General features: G+C 32.1%; 1 protein-coding gene across 1 annotated transcript in view; it reads left to right on the top strand.

Moving 5' to 3' along the window:
* The window catches only part of TppII (Tripeptidyl-peptidase II), a 132,079-nt gene that overhangs the window by 26,497 nt on the left and 87,643 nt on the right, over window positions 1–17,939 (top strand). The window contains exons 9-11 of the mRNA XM_075354198.1: window positions 924–1,054; window positions 10,948–11,181; window positions 15,488–15,618. Of these exons, the coding sequence (XP_075210313.1) occupies window positions 924–1,054; window positions 10,948–11,181; window positions 15,488–15,618 (496 nt within the window). The remainder of the gene's footprint in view (window positions 1–923; window positions 1,055–10,947; window positions 11,182–15,487; window positions 15,619–17,939) is intronic.

Below are 17,939 nucleotides of genomic sequence, written 5' to 3'. Positions count from 1 at the left end.
TTAGTCATTTTTTGAAGTCATTGTTATTCATCTGCCTGTGGTAACCTCTCTTTAATCTTTCACTAGCTGTAAAGTATAATTGTGATTCGAGCAAAAATATGACTTCTGATCCAATATATACAAATAGAATCTATTGATTTGAAGAACTAATATACTCCATCCATTTTATCTACATTCTCCAAAAGTTAACGCAAGATTCCTTGAATCCAAAATGACGGTGTTGATTTATAAGCTTTAAAATTAATGTGATCATTGATAATGCAAAATATGAAGTGAAAATGTGTAATTCAGTGTCACAAGAACATTTTTTTTTTATTACGTGTAAATTTTTTTTCTAGACCTCAAAAACAAGTAAAAAATAGAACATTTCCAATTTTTTTATTCAAATTCAACTTTAAAAATTTGCATTTCATTAAAACTTAACTGTTGGTGGAATATATAAATATTTATTAATTTTCTTTTTTTTTAGGAAAACAATTAAAATTTTTTGTCTTAATAAAGACATTAATTAGGTTTTTAATTTTTAAAGGCTTTAATTTAACAAAGGCTTATTATTAATAGTAAGAAAATTCAGCTGAATTGAATTTTTTTTTTTAATCTTGTAACAAAGTTGTTATTGCGCTTTTTTTATGTTTCTCAGCCAATATTTACTGCAACTAAGAATATTTCATTTCTGTATTGTAAGTCCACTATAGTTGCTTAATTTCATTAATACTTAAGATAAGGATTTTTGTACCATTTACTCAAAAATTTTACTGAGAATTAATGAATTAGATTTAGACATATACAAAATAGAACAATAGTTTATTTAAGATAAAGTTTGTTATAACTGCTAGTTTGCTTTAACTGTACCAAGCTAAAAGAATGTAATCATTATTGGACAAGTATTTTTTTTCAGTAACTGGTTAATTTCTTATTTACAGGAGACTGGGAGAACTGATGAATGAAGTAATTGATAAATACGGTACTGTTTGGGTAGCTTCTGCTGGTAATCATGGACCTGCCCTTAGTACTATTAGCAGCCCTCCATTCATCAATGCACACAACATAATAGGTTAGCTGTATTTTTTTTTTCTTATGTTTACTGATTTTTGTTTTTGTAAAATGTTGGGTATCAATAGCTCTTAATTTAAAAAAAAATGAATTTGAATATCTTATTAAACATCATAAAACACTACTTTTAAGTATAACCTACATATTCTTTTGTTTTAACTGTTTATAAAAAAGATCTGTCGCTTCTGTATACAGGCTATTGCTGGGAAAAACTCTTTTCAGGCTGGTTTATTGGTTGAGTTTCAAAAACTTGCAAGTTTGTTCCCTGTGAATTTCTCAGAGTAATATCATTCAGTTGTCCTCCTGTAACTTTTTATTTTGTGTCTGTAAGATAATATATTTTGATAAAAATATATTTCAAACAATTTTGAAATAATATATTCTAAATGATGTTCAGCAAATCTTTTGCAATTTGGGATCTTGACTTTTCATCTGTTATTCTTAAACTTGAGCCAAAGTTTATGTCTTGCTTAGTTAAAAGTGTTTGTCATCTGAGCTCATTGTGCAAATAATTGGAACCGTAGTAATTTTTAAAATCTTAATATTCTGATTACTTATGAGGTTTATAGGTGGCTACGTACTAATATAAAGTAAGTTTGAATTAATTTTATGTTGAGCAAGTGAAAAGGGAAGTATAAAGTAAGTTGTTAAACATCTAGGTATACTTTAAGTCATCAAAAAACATTAAAGGTAAATTAAAAAACTTCAAAACAATACCTGAGCTAGATCAGAATCCTTTTATTAAAAATAAATATTTGATTAATCATGTAATTAGTGAGGTCAATAAATTGGAATTGCATATAAAATTTTTTGTTCTTTAAAATATGTTTTTATTTTTTGTGAGTGTGGCATAATGCTGAATCTTGTTGGATTTGTTTCTGTACCTTTGTGCACTGAATTATGATGATGTATTCATCATTTTTCAATATAACATCCTCTGGTGCTAATGAATTGGCCTGTAGAATGTAAAATATCTTCAAATGTTTTTTTCCATAATTTGTTTTCCTGGTAATTATGTAACACTGTATTTTCACAAGGTAAAATTGTTTATAGAAAAGGTGCATGTTGTTTTGGCAGTACAATGAAAAGTTGTGGATATAGCCAAAAATGTAAGCCTGTAAAACTGAATTACACATGTTTCTTAGCAAGTATTGTACTTGCTTCTGGTCTGTCCTGTACATTTTCATATCTTACATTGTACACAGTAAACACGTAATATGAGTTTTTTACCTTTGTCCATCATCCCTCTGTGTTCATAGTATTATGTAAATGTAAATTTTGATTACATTTTTGTGGGAAAATATTCAGTTATTATTAACTAACAGATTAAAGGAATCATTAAAAATAAGTTATTTGATTATAAGAGAATGAACAAATCATATGGGGAAGTGATATCATATCTGTAAGTGACGATGGAAAATTGATCAAGTAGTTCATGGATATGCATTGTTATCAGAAAAGCTTGTTTTTTCCATGTGCTAGTGTATGAGGTGTGATGGAAAGTTTTAAGACGGGTGTCATCAGCAAAATTGTTTTGTCTTTAAATCATCATGAAAAGATCACCACAATATCTCTGTTCAATAGAGATTGGCATCCTGGTTGAGTGAAGACGTGTTTCCAGTTCTTAGTGAATTGATTTCACAAATTGAATAAAAAAACAGAACGATGAGTTTGCAACAAATTTTATTTGAAAATTGGGAAATCAGCTTTGGAGATTTATGAACTCTTAAAAACAGCTTTTGGGGATAAATTCTGAACTGACCAAATGTTTTAATCTGGTTCAAAAGATTCAAAGATGGCCATGAACCATTTGAAGATGACCCTCGGTTCAGTTGGCCTTTTACTTCAAAAACCAACAAAAACATTGTGGAAGTTCATAATTTAATGTGCTCTGACTATAGACTTAGAATTAGGGAGATGGCTGATGAACTAAATTTAAGTCTATGCAGTTCAGTCAATTTCAACTGAAGATTTGAACATGCATCAATTGTCCACAAAATTCATTTTGAATTTTTATCAGACCAGCAGAAACAACACCGAGTTGAACTGCCCTAAGAATTGATTAATCAGGTCGAAACTGACCCAGATTTGTTAAATAAGATAATTACATGGCAACAAGTCATGAGTTTCTCAATATAACTCAGAAACAAAGGTACAATCACTGCAGTCGAAGGATCCAAGTTTGCTATGACCAAAAAATGCATGACAAAGTTGTTCAAATGTGAAGATAATGTTAGGGGTCTTCTCCGATTCTGCAGTCAATGTTTATCACAAATTTGTTTCTAAGAAGCAGACAGTTTACAAGAAATACTATAAAAGTGTCGTTCAGCATTTGTGCGAAAAGAAAATGCCTGCACTCTGGCAAAACAAGCATTAGATCTTCAACCACCACAATGCACTAGCTCACTGTACTTTCCAATAGCAGAATTTTTGGCCAAATTCCTGTGCTTCTTCAACCCTCCTATTCCCCTGATTTAGCCCCTGCCAACTTCTATCTGTTTCCTAAAGTGAAATTTTCATTAAACCGATTTGACTCAGTTGAATTTCTTCAATTGAATCAATGACATTTCTTCCAAAAGAAACACCGCATTGGAATTTGTGCGGTCAGTCAGAAGGGGGCTGCTTTGAATGAGATCCATCACAATAGTCTGTAAGTATTGCCAGTCTTGAAACGTTTTAATCACACTAAATGTAATAAGACCTATGATATTTATTACCAGTGTTTCATCTAATGGCTAGTTCATAACTTTTTTTTATTCTAATAAAGCATCAGGAATTCCTTTTCTTCATTTATGCACTTTTTATCAACCTCTGATAATTGCATATTAAATATATTATTCTTTTATTGATATTAATTTTCCAAAGGATTGACTGAAAAACTAATTGTTAAACTAATACTTAGTTCTCTTGTTTAGATTGTTTTATTGTGACATATCATCACTTGCTTAAAAAAATATCCAAATAACACTCTTGCTCAGTGTACCGGTTCAAAAGTCTAAAGCATTTTGTTTTGGGCACTTTTGGTTCCCTACTTGGAAATATTTATATAAATTAGTAGACAAACTTTAGAGGGCCTTGGCTTTTCTTTAACCAAGGTTTTAAATTACTAATAAATCATGTCTTCTTTTGATTGGTGACAGTGTATATAATGCACTTTCTATTTTACCAAGAACTTACTACACTACCAGTCCCGTTGGTAAACAGAGTAAAAATGTTACTTGTGGGGGTAAATATCAGTTTTATTTTGGTGGGCTTTACATAGTAACATGTATCAGTAATATACGTAGCTTATTGAACAAAACAAGAATGTTTCAATATGAGCTCTGTTGGTTGCTGTGCAAACATTCAGCCGATAATTGACTTCTGCCCAGGTCTGCAAGGCATAACTGTGGCAATAGCAGCGGTGATCTGTTGTCTTAAATGTTGTACATCCCTGATCTTTTCACTGTAGACAATGTATTTAACCTTTTCCCATCACAATGATCCGCGGTTGATTAGCGCTCCGCGAATAATGTTGGTATCTGATTGCCTCCCTTCATAGTCTTATGCTACCCTCTTGTGAAAAAATTTCAAAAAATCACAGTATATTAAAGAGATTTAACAGATTCTGACAAAAAAGAACCGTTACGATTGGATATTTTTTATGCCTTTAACAATAAAAAAATTGAAACAGTACAAAAATTACGATAATTTAATTGCAGAATTTTTTTGCGCATTTCTACCGTGTTTTTTATTAGCAAAATTTTTTTTTTTTGCTTTGTGTTTATGAAACATGGTTTGCTGATTTTAAAAATAATTCTTTCAAGCAAATCGGTTGAAAATTGGGCAAAATATGATGAAAAACCCATGTCATAAATCACAGATTAGTAACATGTTAGTATTAGTGAAAATAGATTCAGAAAACTACATTTTATAAAAATCTCCACCAGTCAAAAGGCTATTCAGATTGACAAACACCATTTTTACTGTGTACTCTTATTCATTACGAATCGATATGTGTTACATGTTTACCGATATCATTTGTCAGAAAAGATATTTATAGACCTCAAGTAAAAGTGATGTATTTATGACCACAAATTCCTTCTTTTTTTTGTGTGCCGTATATCATAATTTATTATGTGTTTCAATACATCGATATGTTGCTAGTAAGATAAACTATTTTTGTAAATAATAAATAAATCCGTAATCCTCATAGCAATTATAATACACAAGTCATACATACACACACACACAAGCACATTTCTGAGAAAAAAATGGTCATATTCTTTCTAGTCTAAATAAAACATTTTACATCGTATAATTGTCGTTCAAATTGTGTAATAAAACTGATTCCTTTGTGAATATAAAAAAAAATAACCGACTTAGATCCCATATAAAATGACTTTGTAACAGCGTTTTAAAACTGATGCCGCACATACCCAGTTCCAAGGCTATATGATCTGAAAAGGTTAACATATCCTCATAGAAAAAAATCTAAGGGTGTCAAATATGCGCTTCTCAGAGGCCAAAACACAGGACTGGCCCTACCAATCCAACAATTAGGGAATCTTTCATTGAGAGTGCGTCAAACGCCTAGGCTAAAGTGTGGAGGCACACCATCTTGTTGAAACATTATAGCAACATTACGTTCTTGTTCAATTTGGTCAACTTGCAGGAAAATGTACAGCTGTAGCATTTCTAAATAAACATTCCCTGTGATAGTAGGCTCATGAAAAAAGAATGAGCCAGTCACACAATTGTACATCAAATTCCACCAAATGTTTATTTTTTGGGAGTCTCTGACATACTCAATAATTTCATTGGGTTGCTGAGATCCATATATCCTATAATTATGCTGGTTGACACCAACCACTGATATGGAAAGTCGCTTCATCCATAAACATAACATGTTTTAAAAATGTTTCATCATCATCAGTGTTATTAATGAAGCATTTTTACTTGTGAATTCAACATGTTTAGGATGATCTGTAGGTTTAATTTGATGTTTAAGCTGAATTTTTTAAGAATGAAGATGTAAACACTTGTGCAACACATTTTGAATAGTTGTCTTTAGAATTCCTAACTGTAAACTTTATCTAGAAATTGGTTTTTTAGGGCTTCTTAAACAACTTTCATGTGTATGCTCAACTGCTTCGTCACTTGTTTTGAGCCGTCCAGGGAAATGTTTCATTTCCATGTTGCCTTTCTTTTTCCTGTTTAGCCTCCGGTAACTACCGTTTAGATAATTCTTCAGAGGATGAATGAGGATGATATGTCATACTGGAAAGTCCATTGAAAAGTTATAACTTTATGCTCTGCAAACCACAAAATGCACTGTGCTTTCTGCTGAACTGTTGCCATTGCACTGACTGACAGCACAGAGGCATTGTGCCGTTGTTTGCATCAGCTCAAGGTCACGGCTGGTCATGTTTAAAAAAACTTGATATCCTGATATTTTTCTCAATTACACAGGGAGATATGATTTTTTCTAATTTATTACAGCAACCTTTTTCAATGACCCTGTATTTCACATCTGTTGCAATAGAATTAATTTTGTCAAATGCTATCGGTGCAATTTATTTTATACATGAATAATAGTGTTTGTATACTGTATGAGTGGTGTTTGTTTATTACATAACTTTCATATTTTATCTCTTTAATTTTATTTATTTTCAGTTAATTGTAAGAAAAGCCTAATAAAATATTTCTTTTAATACAGTTAGTTACTTTTATGATAATCCGTACATTCATGTAATAATCTGAAAAAATTGTTTGGAAAGCCCTTAAATTAATCTTTGAAGTCTGTAAGATATATGTTTGAAACTACAGAGTACAGTGTTAATATTCAAATTACATTTCATAGGGTGTAGTACACATCTTTACCTTTTTTGTTTTGAATTGGTAAGTACAAAGCATATTCATAAAGTAAGAGCCATTTAGTCATTAAGAAAAATTAACTTGTGAGGAAAGGACTTTAGTTAACAGCTTTAGTTTACTACATATCTACTTCACTTTTTCATGTAATTGCCATTCAGTTCTAAGCATTTTTCTTAACGTTGCACCAGTTTCTTTAACCCCTCTGCATAGAATTTCGCTGCTTGGGAATTGAACCAGTTGACAATGACATTGAGCTCCTTGTCATTTTCAAACCGTTGTCCTCCAAATGCATTTTTCAAATGCAAGAAGAGGAAGTAGTCGCTAGGTGCAAGGTTGGGACTATATTGAGAGTGGTCAAAAAGTTCCCAACGAAAATCTTGACTCTTCTTTAAGGCACTGATGTGAGGACGCGCATTGTCGTGGAGGATTATGCTGGACAATAATATCCCGCATCGTTGATTTTGGATCACACATCTCAGTTTGGTGAGCGATTCACAGTACACATCAGCTGTAATTGTTGATCCACATTCTATGAAATCAACCAATATGATGCCCTTTTTGTCCCAAAAAAACAGTAGCCAACATTTTTCAACTTGAGTACGGAGATTACTTAAATGTTTTTGGTTTTGGGGAACTTGAATGGCGCCAGTGCATTGACTGTTTTGATTTTGCAATGGTGTAGGATATCCACGTCTCTTCACCCGTAACAGTGTGGGAAAACAAATTATCTCCATCTTGTTGGTATCAGTCCAAAAATGTTCGTCCACTGCACATTCTTTTGCTCTGTGTTGGTCGATGAGCATTTTTGGTACGTACCTTGCACACAATTTTTGATATCCAAGCTATTCTGTGACAGTTGTGTAGGTAGAGGTGTGTCCAACATGCAGAAATTCATCAGCCAGAGTACTAATCATCAATTGCCGATCACATCATAGTTTTCAGTTCACTTGTTCAACGATTTCATCAGTCTGAATATTGGGCTTGTCACTCCGTTCTTCGTCATACACATTTGTGCGGCCATTTTTAAAGTCTCGACACCATTGTCTAACCTTTCCTTCACATTACTGCAGATCCAATACACTAGGCACAACTCCCGATGAATTTCAGTAGCTGAAGATCATTTTGCACACAAAAATCGAATCAAGTGTGTACTTCACAACTGGTGGGAGAAACAATTGTCATGGACATTGTGATCTGCACTCACTGACAGGCAAATGACTACTGAATCAAAACAACTGCAGTGGCTTCGTAAATAGCCGATAGATGAGCCTGTATCCATGAAACTATTTTCAGACCCACTAATATTTAAATATAAGCCCGATGGCCCTTACTTTATGGATATGCCGTATATTTCAGTCCCCCTACTTGAAACTTTGTTGAAGTTCTTTATAAAAAAGAAAATAGAAATTGTTGAGCTTTTCCAAATTTTGGTTGACCTTTTATTCTTCTACCCAAATTTTTCTTAGTTTGTGTAGGTTATTCATATTATTTATGGTTTATTTATCTAAACTATATTCTTGTCTTTATTTTTAAAGATAAAAATTGGTAAAAACATATACACTAGAAGCAGTAGGAAATCAGAAGCTCTACTGTTTAGCTTTTTCAAAACTATTACAGTATTTAAGATATGATAAAAGCCATTTTGTCTGCTTATTTCCATGTTGCATTGGTTGAATTTGTGGTAAAATACAAGGGAAAATAAAACGTAAACGGGATTTTATTTAAAAAAAAAAAAAAAAAATTTATTGAAAAATAAAAGGCAAATATAATTTATTTTTCTACATAGATTCCTGCTTTAGAAATACATTTTTCCCAGCAAGAAGGAAGGTTTTTTATCATAGCATCGTAGAATGAAGCTGGCTGCATCAGGAGCCAATTGCGCACAAATCCCTCCAAGCCCTCATCATCTTCAAATCATTGCCCTCCTAGAGCTTCTTTAAGCGGCCCAAACAAATGAAAATCGCAGGGCGGTAGGTCTGGGCTGTAGGAAGGATGATCAAGTTGAGAGTCCAGTGCACTTCTTTTAGTTTTGAGACCGTTAGAGCTGCAGTATGGGGCCTGGCATTGTCATGGAGGAGGATGGCCTCTCTAATCAATTGGTTTCATCTGTTACAGTGATATGCAGTCTCACCTCATTCAACAGCTCGCAGTAGTAAGTAGTCTTGATTGTGCGTCGCTCATGCATAAAATCTATGAGCAAATTCCTCGCAAGTCGAAAAAAATGGTTGAAAGAACCTTGCCAGCTGACAGTCAAGTCTTGGCTTTCACTGGGGCTACCTCCCCTTTCCTCTGCCACTCCTTACTGGCTTGTTTTGACTGGGGAGTGTAGTGGTGGACCCACGTTTCATTGCAGGTGATGATTTGACTCAACAATGCATTACCTTTGATCGCAACCTTGCTGTAAGCTTCGGATAGACCTCCAAATGTCTCAACTTCTGATCTGTGGTCAAAAGGCGAGGGGGCCTGTTTGATACACACTTTATGGAAGTTTTATTATTTTAGAATTATTTTACCGTTTTATTAAAGAAAATTCCGGGCGATTTCTTAACACACAGACGTTTTTTGCCCCCCCAAAAAAAAACTATGGAACTGTAGGTCATTTTTGGTGATTGCTTGACAGCTCCCATAACCTATTCCGACCTGTTCTGAAATTTTGGATACCCTCACCCATCAATCATCTTCAAGAATGTTTTGAACCACGTGAATGTTTTCGTCTGTAATGCTGGATTGAGAATGGCAATCATTTTCGTGATTTTCCACTCATTCTTGTCCTTCCTTGAACTCTATGCCAGGCAAACAAACCGAGTCCTTGACAGTCAAACCGAGTCCTTGACAGTGTTTGGTCCCCAAACTGTGCAGTCAATCTCCAGAAAATTTCCGTCGCTTGAAACTCCTTTACGAGCAAGAAATTTTATAATTTTGCATTGCGCAGTAGAGGGGTGCACCTGTTGCTCCAACATCATGAGCGTTACTGGTGGATTGGTTGGAAGTGTGGAATGGTCGGCTCTCCCCACTCCTAATGACTCCACCCAAGCATATTAGAAGTGCAGGCCCAGTCCTACAACTGTAGACTCTCAGGAACAAAAATCTCATTTATATTTGATTTACCCTCATATGTTTATGCTCGCAAAATCTGGCAACTATGTGGTGCAAGAATGTCAGTCAAAAGTCTGAAAACAAGTCTACAAATGTGCAGAGCACTTTTTTCACCTGGCTGTTGTAATGAAGGCGTATGTAGATTTCACTGACATAGGCTGTCAGAGATCTGCATTGCTTGCAAAATCCAAAACCTTAATGAGAGCCTGAATAGTTGTACTTTCTGTTATAGCAAAACTTTTATTCCTCTCAAAATTTTTAAATTTGTAGTTTTTGAAGCAGTCTGCACTTTTAATGTTTACAGAACAAATTATGAAATGCTTAGGTATGTTTGGATCTTGAAAAATCTCATACTTAGTATGAAAAAGTTAGATTTGTGGGTGCTAGAATTGAAAAATTTGGTGAAGAGAGAGAGAACTGAGAAAGTAAGGTGGAAAGAAAGATTTAACTAAAAGTAGGTAGGAGGATAAATATAAAAAGGAGGAATGTATAGCAACCCTGCTTATGCCCCTGGGCAATCTGAATGTTGGAGACCATAAGGTGCTTATCAAAGATTTCACCTCCAATGAAAAAAAGAAAAAAATTAATTTAAGTTGCGTTATTAATTCATTTTCTTTGTTTAAAAAATTTTATTTTTATGTTCAAAGTTGCATATTAACGAATGTTAAATTGAAAAAGATTGGAGCCCAGTAACCCCTTTAAGTGGACTGTCTAATTTGACATATATAATATTTTAATCAGGTTACTCTAAGGCTGCATGAGATATGTGACAATTAGACAATTATTTACTTCCAAAATAATGATTGTGAGCTGCAGATTTATCATCAGTTGATCTTGGGTAGATTAATAATACCTAATAAGTCGATTTGAAAAACCGATCTACTAATCAGTTTAATCTCTTCAGCGACTTTTGATTACATATTATTTTTTTAATATTTACAGGTGTAGGTGCTTATGTATCACCTGATATGATGGCTGCTGAATATTCTTTACGACAGAAATTATCTGGTATGCCCTACACATGGACTTCAAGGGGTCCGACTATGGATGGTGATAGAGGTGTTTCGATATGTGCACCTGGAGGTGCCATAACTTCTGTGCCAAATTTCACATTGCGGGGTTGCCAACTATTGAATGGGACCAGCATGTCTGCACCCCATGTTACTGGAGCTATTGGTAATATTTTTGTATTTAATTATATTCAGTATCAGTGGTTTGAACATATAAAAAAAAAAAATTTTTTGTAAGTAGTTTTTAATCATTTTTACTTTTACTTCCATTTACAAAATAAAGGAAGTATTGTAATCGCGAAAAGTTTCGGTTTTCAGATTTCAATGGAAATATCCATTTCGACCATCCCTGAATTTATTTTGACTAGTTTCAACGTGATGCCTTACGTATGTATCTTGCACAACTCAAAAACAGTTAGCCGTAGAACGTTGAAATTTTGTATTTAGGACTGTTGTAACATATAGCTGTGCACCTCTTGTTTTGATTGCAGTTGACTGGGCCAAAATTGTGTTTACAGTCAGACATCTGAATAAAGCGGGGTTTCAATTTTGAAACATTGGATTTTGGACTTTTTCTTTACTGCAGTAATAAGCCCTTGTTGATAGCTTTTCAAAAGTAAATAAGGGGTACTTATTTTCATTGGTTTCAGAGATAGCCAAATCAAGTTTTAATTAATGAAATATTTGGATACATCAGTTCGATTCTAACTTAATAACTTCATATACTTATATTTTTTTAACTTTTTTTTAATTTAAATATATTAATTTATTAATAATTATTAACCTCTGATTGTAAAAAAAAATTTAACAATAAATAATAATTCAATAATAACAAAACAAAAAAAATAAAAAAAAAAAATCAGACGTTATTAGTAAAATAAAATTTTATGTACTTTTAATTTTAATCCAGAAATGTTTACAATCAGAGGTAATAATTATTAATAAATCAATATATTTAAATTTAAAAAAAACAGTTAAAAATATATATATGTATGTGAAATCAGATTTGAACCTATTTGTGATGGTTACGGATCCAACATGTTCTCACTTATAAACACATCTATTTGAGCAATGTGAAACAATATTAATATATAAACCGATTTAAAATGTTACAAAATTTTTAAGGTCATTTTTCTGAAGTATAATTGAATATTCTGTGTTAGTATTTTGTGATGAAGACATGTAAACAGTGTACTACTCGCACATGCAATATGGTTCAAATTGGTGTCCTGAAGCCCATGCCTTCCCCTTGTTAGCTGCAGTAATATGGATCTTAGGTGCCTTATATTGATTTAATGTTTTATTGAAAAAGGTTACAATAGTTATTTTCTTTCGGAAAGAATATAGAATTTAGAAATAATTTGCTTATGAAAAACATTATTTTTTTAAATATTATGTATGATCATAGTATATTAGAATAATTTTATTTCCAAAATTTATCTTGTTTTACCTTTTACACATTCTCAAATACGATCAACCATAGAATATTGAAATTTTGTATTTATTACTGTTGTAACTTCTAGTTGTGCACCTCCCTTAATACATAAGTTATTTTATTTATGCATTTGTTTCAGTCTTTTTGATAATAAATATCACTATAAAATAAATCACTAGTAACTTGTTTCATTTTTGTTTTCATTTTGTTGATGGTTACATCATAATAATTTAAAAAAATATTGTATTAGGTAGATATTAAATGCAATCTCTGGTGATATGATTCACTTCTGTTTATTTTGTTGTTATTATTTATTAATAATATTGTGGGTTTCTTCTACTCCTGGATGAAAGGAATTCCTAATATGAAAGCATTACTAAAATTTACAATAAAGAAATATTTAACCTGCGATCAGTCAACTTGTTAGATTTAGCTAACAAAATATGCTTCTTTGAAGAAAACCTTTTTTATTTCGTATCTGACAAGCCTCAAACCCCAGCTGTGACTAAATTACTATTTTTGACATTGACTTCATATTTGCATGATGATTCATCGGTGGGTGTCAGTGTTAGGCAACATGGAGGCGCATCATCTCAGTGTAGGTAGTAGCAATCTACATAGTTGACCAATCACGTTGTTGCTTCTATTGAGTTGTTCTACAGGGTTGACTTATTGTTTTCATATTTTTTGAGATTTTTTTCAATTATTTATTTTTTGTAATTTGTTTAGTGTTGACTTGTTATTTGTGTTTTGTTTGTATAACTGCTTGTGTCAGTGAAGTGAATAAAATTTATTATGGCAAGAAATCCTGATGAAAAAAGATTTTGTGTTGGATTATGCAATCAGAAAATGCTGCACTGTTTGAAAATGAAACTGATAGTGAAAGGTAGTTCTTTATCTGAACATTCAGTCATAACTCGAATACAGAACAATCAAACATTGAGAAATGAATAAGAAAATAATGACACAGTAGTTATTCGTTTTACTTCACCAATAGGGTCTGCTGTTCATATAAAAAGACCATTGTAATCTGGACTGCAGTACATCGGAAAGGATGGAATTACGAAATGGCAAGATTATTGGCGGGGTGGTCTTTAGAACACAACATACTTGTCGTCTGAGGTGTCTTAATGTGTCTATGTACCGTTTGGAGTTCACAGTCTTCCCATGTTCCAGATACTCAGTCACATAAACGTGCTTGGTGTCTCAAAACACCATCAAAAGGAGTTCTTTTGCCCAGGCTTGAGTATTGAATTTTTTGGGTTTTGGGGATTCATAATGTCTGTACTCCATGCTTTGCCTTTTTTATTCTGGGTCATAATGATGTACCCAAATCTCATCCCCGGTCACAATATTGAAAAGGAAGTCATTTCCTTTGGCACGATAGTACTGTAAAAGTTCTTGGCAACATTTGACATGATGTTGCTTGTGTTCGTCCGTCAGTTTGTGTGGTACCCATCGTGCACAGGTTTTACAGTAATCCAATTGCTCGATAATATGGCCTGCTCGTTCTTTAGATATGCCTAACTGTATAGCAATGCATTGCTGGGTGATTCATGGGTTATTTTGAAGCAAATTGACGACCACCTTCTTTCGATGTTTCTGATCAGTCACAGAAACTGGTTGTCCACTGCAAGGTGTATCCTCAGTTGTCACTTTACCAGCTTCACATTCTCGAAATTTCAATGCCCACCTATTCACAGTATTCCTGTTAACAGTTTCACTATCGTAAACCGCTTTTAAACAATGAAAAATATTCATAGGATTCACATTTTCTGCTGTTAAAAATTTTATCACTGTGCCCTGTTTTTAACTGTGTTGACATATTGACCATACTCGACTGCATTTTAACTGCTACTGAAAACAAACTGGTAAATTGATTTCAATGCATTATTGCAGGTTTGTAGAGCGGGATTTTAGCTATCATGTGCTACCATGCCCAACTTGATAGTACGCTTTGTTTCTGTGTAGCATGCTAATGTGCACAATTTATCTACTGAGCCTCAGAATAAAATAAACAATTTGTGTGAAATTTAATAATTTAAATGTAATGATTTTGATTGTATTTATATAAGAAAAACAAATAGATCATTTAAAACTATATTTCTTTGAACATTATAGAAATTACAAAAATAATAAAGTAGGTTTATCTAATATGACAGACCATCTAATAAACAATAAATTCTATTTCGGATATTAACACAAATTTAGAAATATTAGAGATCAATAAAAATTACATGAATTTAAAATATATTAGAAAAATATTACATATAGATATACAAACAAAATTTCAATTTGGTAAACCATCAGACTGTTTGAGGGATATGTTCTTATAAAAATAAATTACATTCTCATCTGCAACAAATAGCAGCACTCATTTAAGATAATAGACATTTTTAATTATTTTAAGTATTTTAGATTATTGTGTAATAACAGAATTATTTCATTCATGAGTGAGGATGCGATAGTAGTTATTTCAATCATAACTACTGTAATGTGAAAGTACTTCAATGAAAAATCAAGGTAAGATATGTTTTACCTCAATATTCTGTGCTAGGTGGTTTATTTAATAGAATTTAAATGTAATTAAACAGTGCAGAAAGATAATATGAATCTTTTTAGTAAAATAAACACACACACACATATATATATATGTGCACATACACACACACACACACACACACACACACACCAAATGTTATTATTACTACATTACATTAACAATTTAGTAAGTTCTTACTAAAAATATGATTAAAGACGATTAAAAGATATAAGGATATTTCTTTCAGACCTTCATATTGGACTCATATTTTGTTAGTTCAACACATTATTAACTTGTTAAGCTCCAAAAATCTAGGCTCTTTTATTTTTAAATGTATGTAGTGGTTTTGATATAACATGCTCATCTTTAATATTATTTACAATATAGTTGTATAATGTTAGTCTTAATTACTATTAATAGGATTTTATCATTTTTTTCTTAGTTGTTTGATTTTAGTGAAAAATTAAAAGTTTTTAAATTTATTTTTTGTTGTAGCATTACTTATCTCAGGGATGTTAGCTCGTAAACTGCCTTATTCACCATATTCTATTAAACGTGCATTAGAAAACACAGCTCAGTTTTTTGACACATTAGATGTTTTTGCTCAAGGTCGTGGCCTTTTACAGGTAAATATGAGGTATACTTTTTTTTGTTCTTTGTGTTAAATAAGTATACTTATAAATAAATTATTACCTTATAAGTAAATTTCTTACAAAATTTCCTTAATATTTACTATTTACATTAATTACATCAGATGAAATAATTGTTTATTTTTTTTAGTTCATTCCCAATCGGATTTACTGTGATAAGATTGCTTTTAAAAGCTATCAGAAGGTGTGGCATTTTAAGATTTGATTGTAATATTTTATTATGAATTAATCCACAGGTTATCCAGAAAATAAAGAACATTGGTGTGTAAGTTACCCCCCACCAACTGTGTATTATTTCCCTATTGCATAAGCTCAGTTTAAGACAAGTTTTTCACTGTTTTCTAAGCTTTTAAAATGGGTGAGAAAATCCCTAAATATGTCATTTAAAGTAAATAGATAAGGCAAGAATGTAGAGATGAGGTTATGGTTAAAAAGTATGAGAAAATATTGGGAAAACTATGAAAGAAAATGAAGGGGAAGATACTTATTAAATAGAATTCTTTGAAAGTTAGTGCATCATGTTCGGTGGAGGAAGAACCAGGTGTTGATGAATAGATCATTCTTGATGACATCACCTCTTGTGACATAAGAACGAAGTGAAAAGTTGACAATGAAATTTTAATTAATTGACGACAATTCATTATTGGTAATTAATTTCTTGAGATTCAAGGATACAAAATTATCAGTGAACAACTTGGATGTAGAAAACTTCTTTCAGAGGGTTTCTGGATCATCCAAAAAATAAGGAAAAGCAAATGCTTGTGACTTTAACATTTACCAGTCAGTTTTAAATTTATAAATTATACTTATTGGTTCTTTTATAAAACTACTAAAAGTAAAGAAATTGTAATCAGTGAAGTAGCATTGTTCAGGAGGAAATCTGTCAAGCAAATTGATGAAATTCCAGAAACTTTTGAGCACTTGGAAAGTAGTGGTAAGTGTTTTCTATTACTGGTTATTTCAAACTTAGTGGAAAAAAATAAATTTTCAGGTATATTGTGAAATGTTTAACTGGTTCCATTCCATTATGCAAAACAGACAGTGCACTCTATTGATCAGCAGCAGTTTTTGTTCATAATGTTTGCTTGCACTAAGCTTCAAAATAGTTCAAGCTCAGCTTCATAAATTTGGCTGGGAAAGCTTTCTAATAAAACAGGTGAAATAACTTCTAGATGACAGTTATTTTAAAAGTGGTAGCTATAAAAGCTGTTATTGCATAGCTCACAGAACCAACAGAAGACTTCTTGAATAAAATTTATATAGAAAAAATAGTATATCCGTATGAGGTTGTAAATTTAAAAAAAAAACTGAAGTAAATTTCAATACCAAATAAAATATTTTAACTTTTTGAAATATTAATTTTATTATATCCAGATTTTTTTATCCTTTGGATGACCTTTGTAGATTCCATAGATTTGTTTTCTTTCTATTAATCTCCTTTATTTCATGAAAATTCATTTTTAACATATAATTATTGCAGAGGATATTCTAATAAAAAAGAATTATTAAAAAGCTGCATACAGCTTTTCAAAAATTCTAACAGGACTTCTAGTCTTTCTAGCAATTTCAAACTTACTATCCAGTGGAAAAAATTCATTGCTTTAAAAACCCTAGAGAGTTCAAAAATTCTCAATTTTGTTAATTTCCCTTTTCAAAGGGTTTATTTTTAAAAAAAGGGGATTGGAAGTAAATGTCACTGGACAGTTTCAATCCATATTATCTTCTGATTAAATTGTCCGATTGTAATGACACAATTACCAAATAATATGTGGATTTTTCTTTGATCTCATTTGCTTACGCTATATAACCTACGGTATGGGGTGGGCGACAGAAAGTCCCTTTACGCTAGTTATGAAATTATTAGAATAGGTGCAGTTTATCTTCTATGGATCTAAACTGCCTGTTTGGGTTCCCTCTTCTTCAAAGCCCAGCTGTATATGCTTCCACGGCCAGTTGTTCATCTGAAACAGCATATCAGAGGTGATCATTTCAATTGCTGACCAAACAGCATCTTGGAGCTTCTTGTTAATGTATCTGCATTTTCAGATCTTTTCTTTCACAAAATCCCAAAGTGGATTGCCAGGTGCGATGAGGTCAGGGTTTCTTGCTGGCCAAGACAATGGAACCGGTAATTCTTCTGACTTACATCTGATCCAGTGATTTGAAAAAACTTCATTGAGGCGTCTGTGGACATTCAAAGAAAAATGCGTTGGAGCACCATCTTGCTGAACCATAATGATTTCATCAATCCCTTTTTCCATTAATTGTGGAAGCAATCGCTCATCAATCATTTTTAG

This window comes from Lycorma delicatula, chromosome 1 (genome assembly GCF_047948215.1).
Source record: "Lycorma delicatula isolate Av1 chromosome 1, ASM4794821v1, whole genome shotgun sequence".
In the NCBI taxonomy this organism is placed as follows: domain Eukaryota; kingdom Metazoa; phylum Arthropoda; class Insecta; order Hemiptera; family Fulgoridae; genus Lycorma; species Lycorma delicatula.
This window is presented reverse-complemented; position numbering and strand designations above follow the sequence as displayed.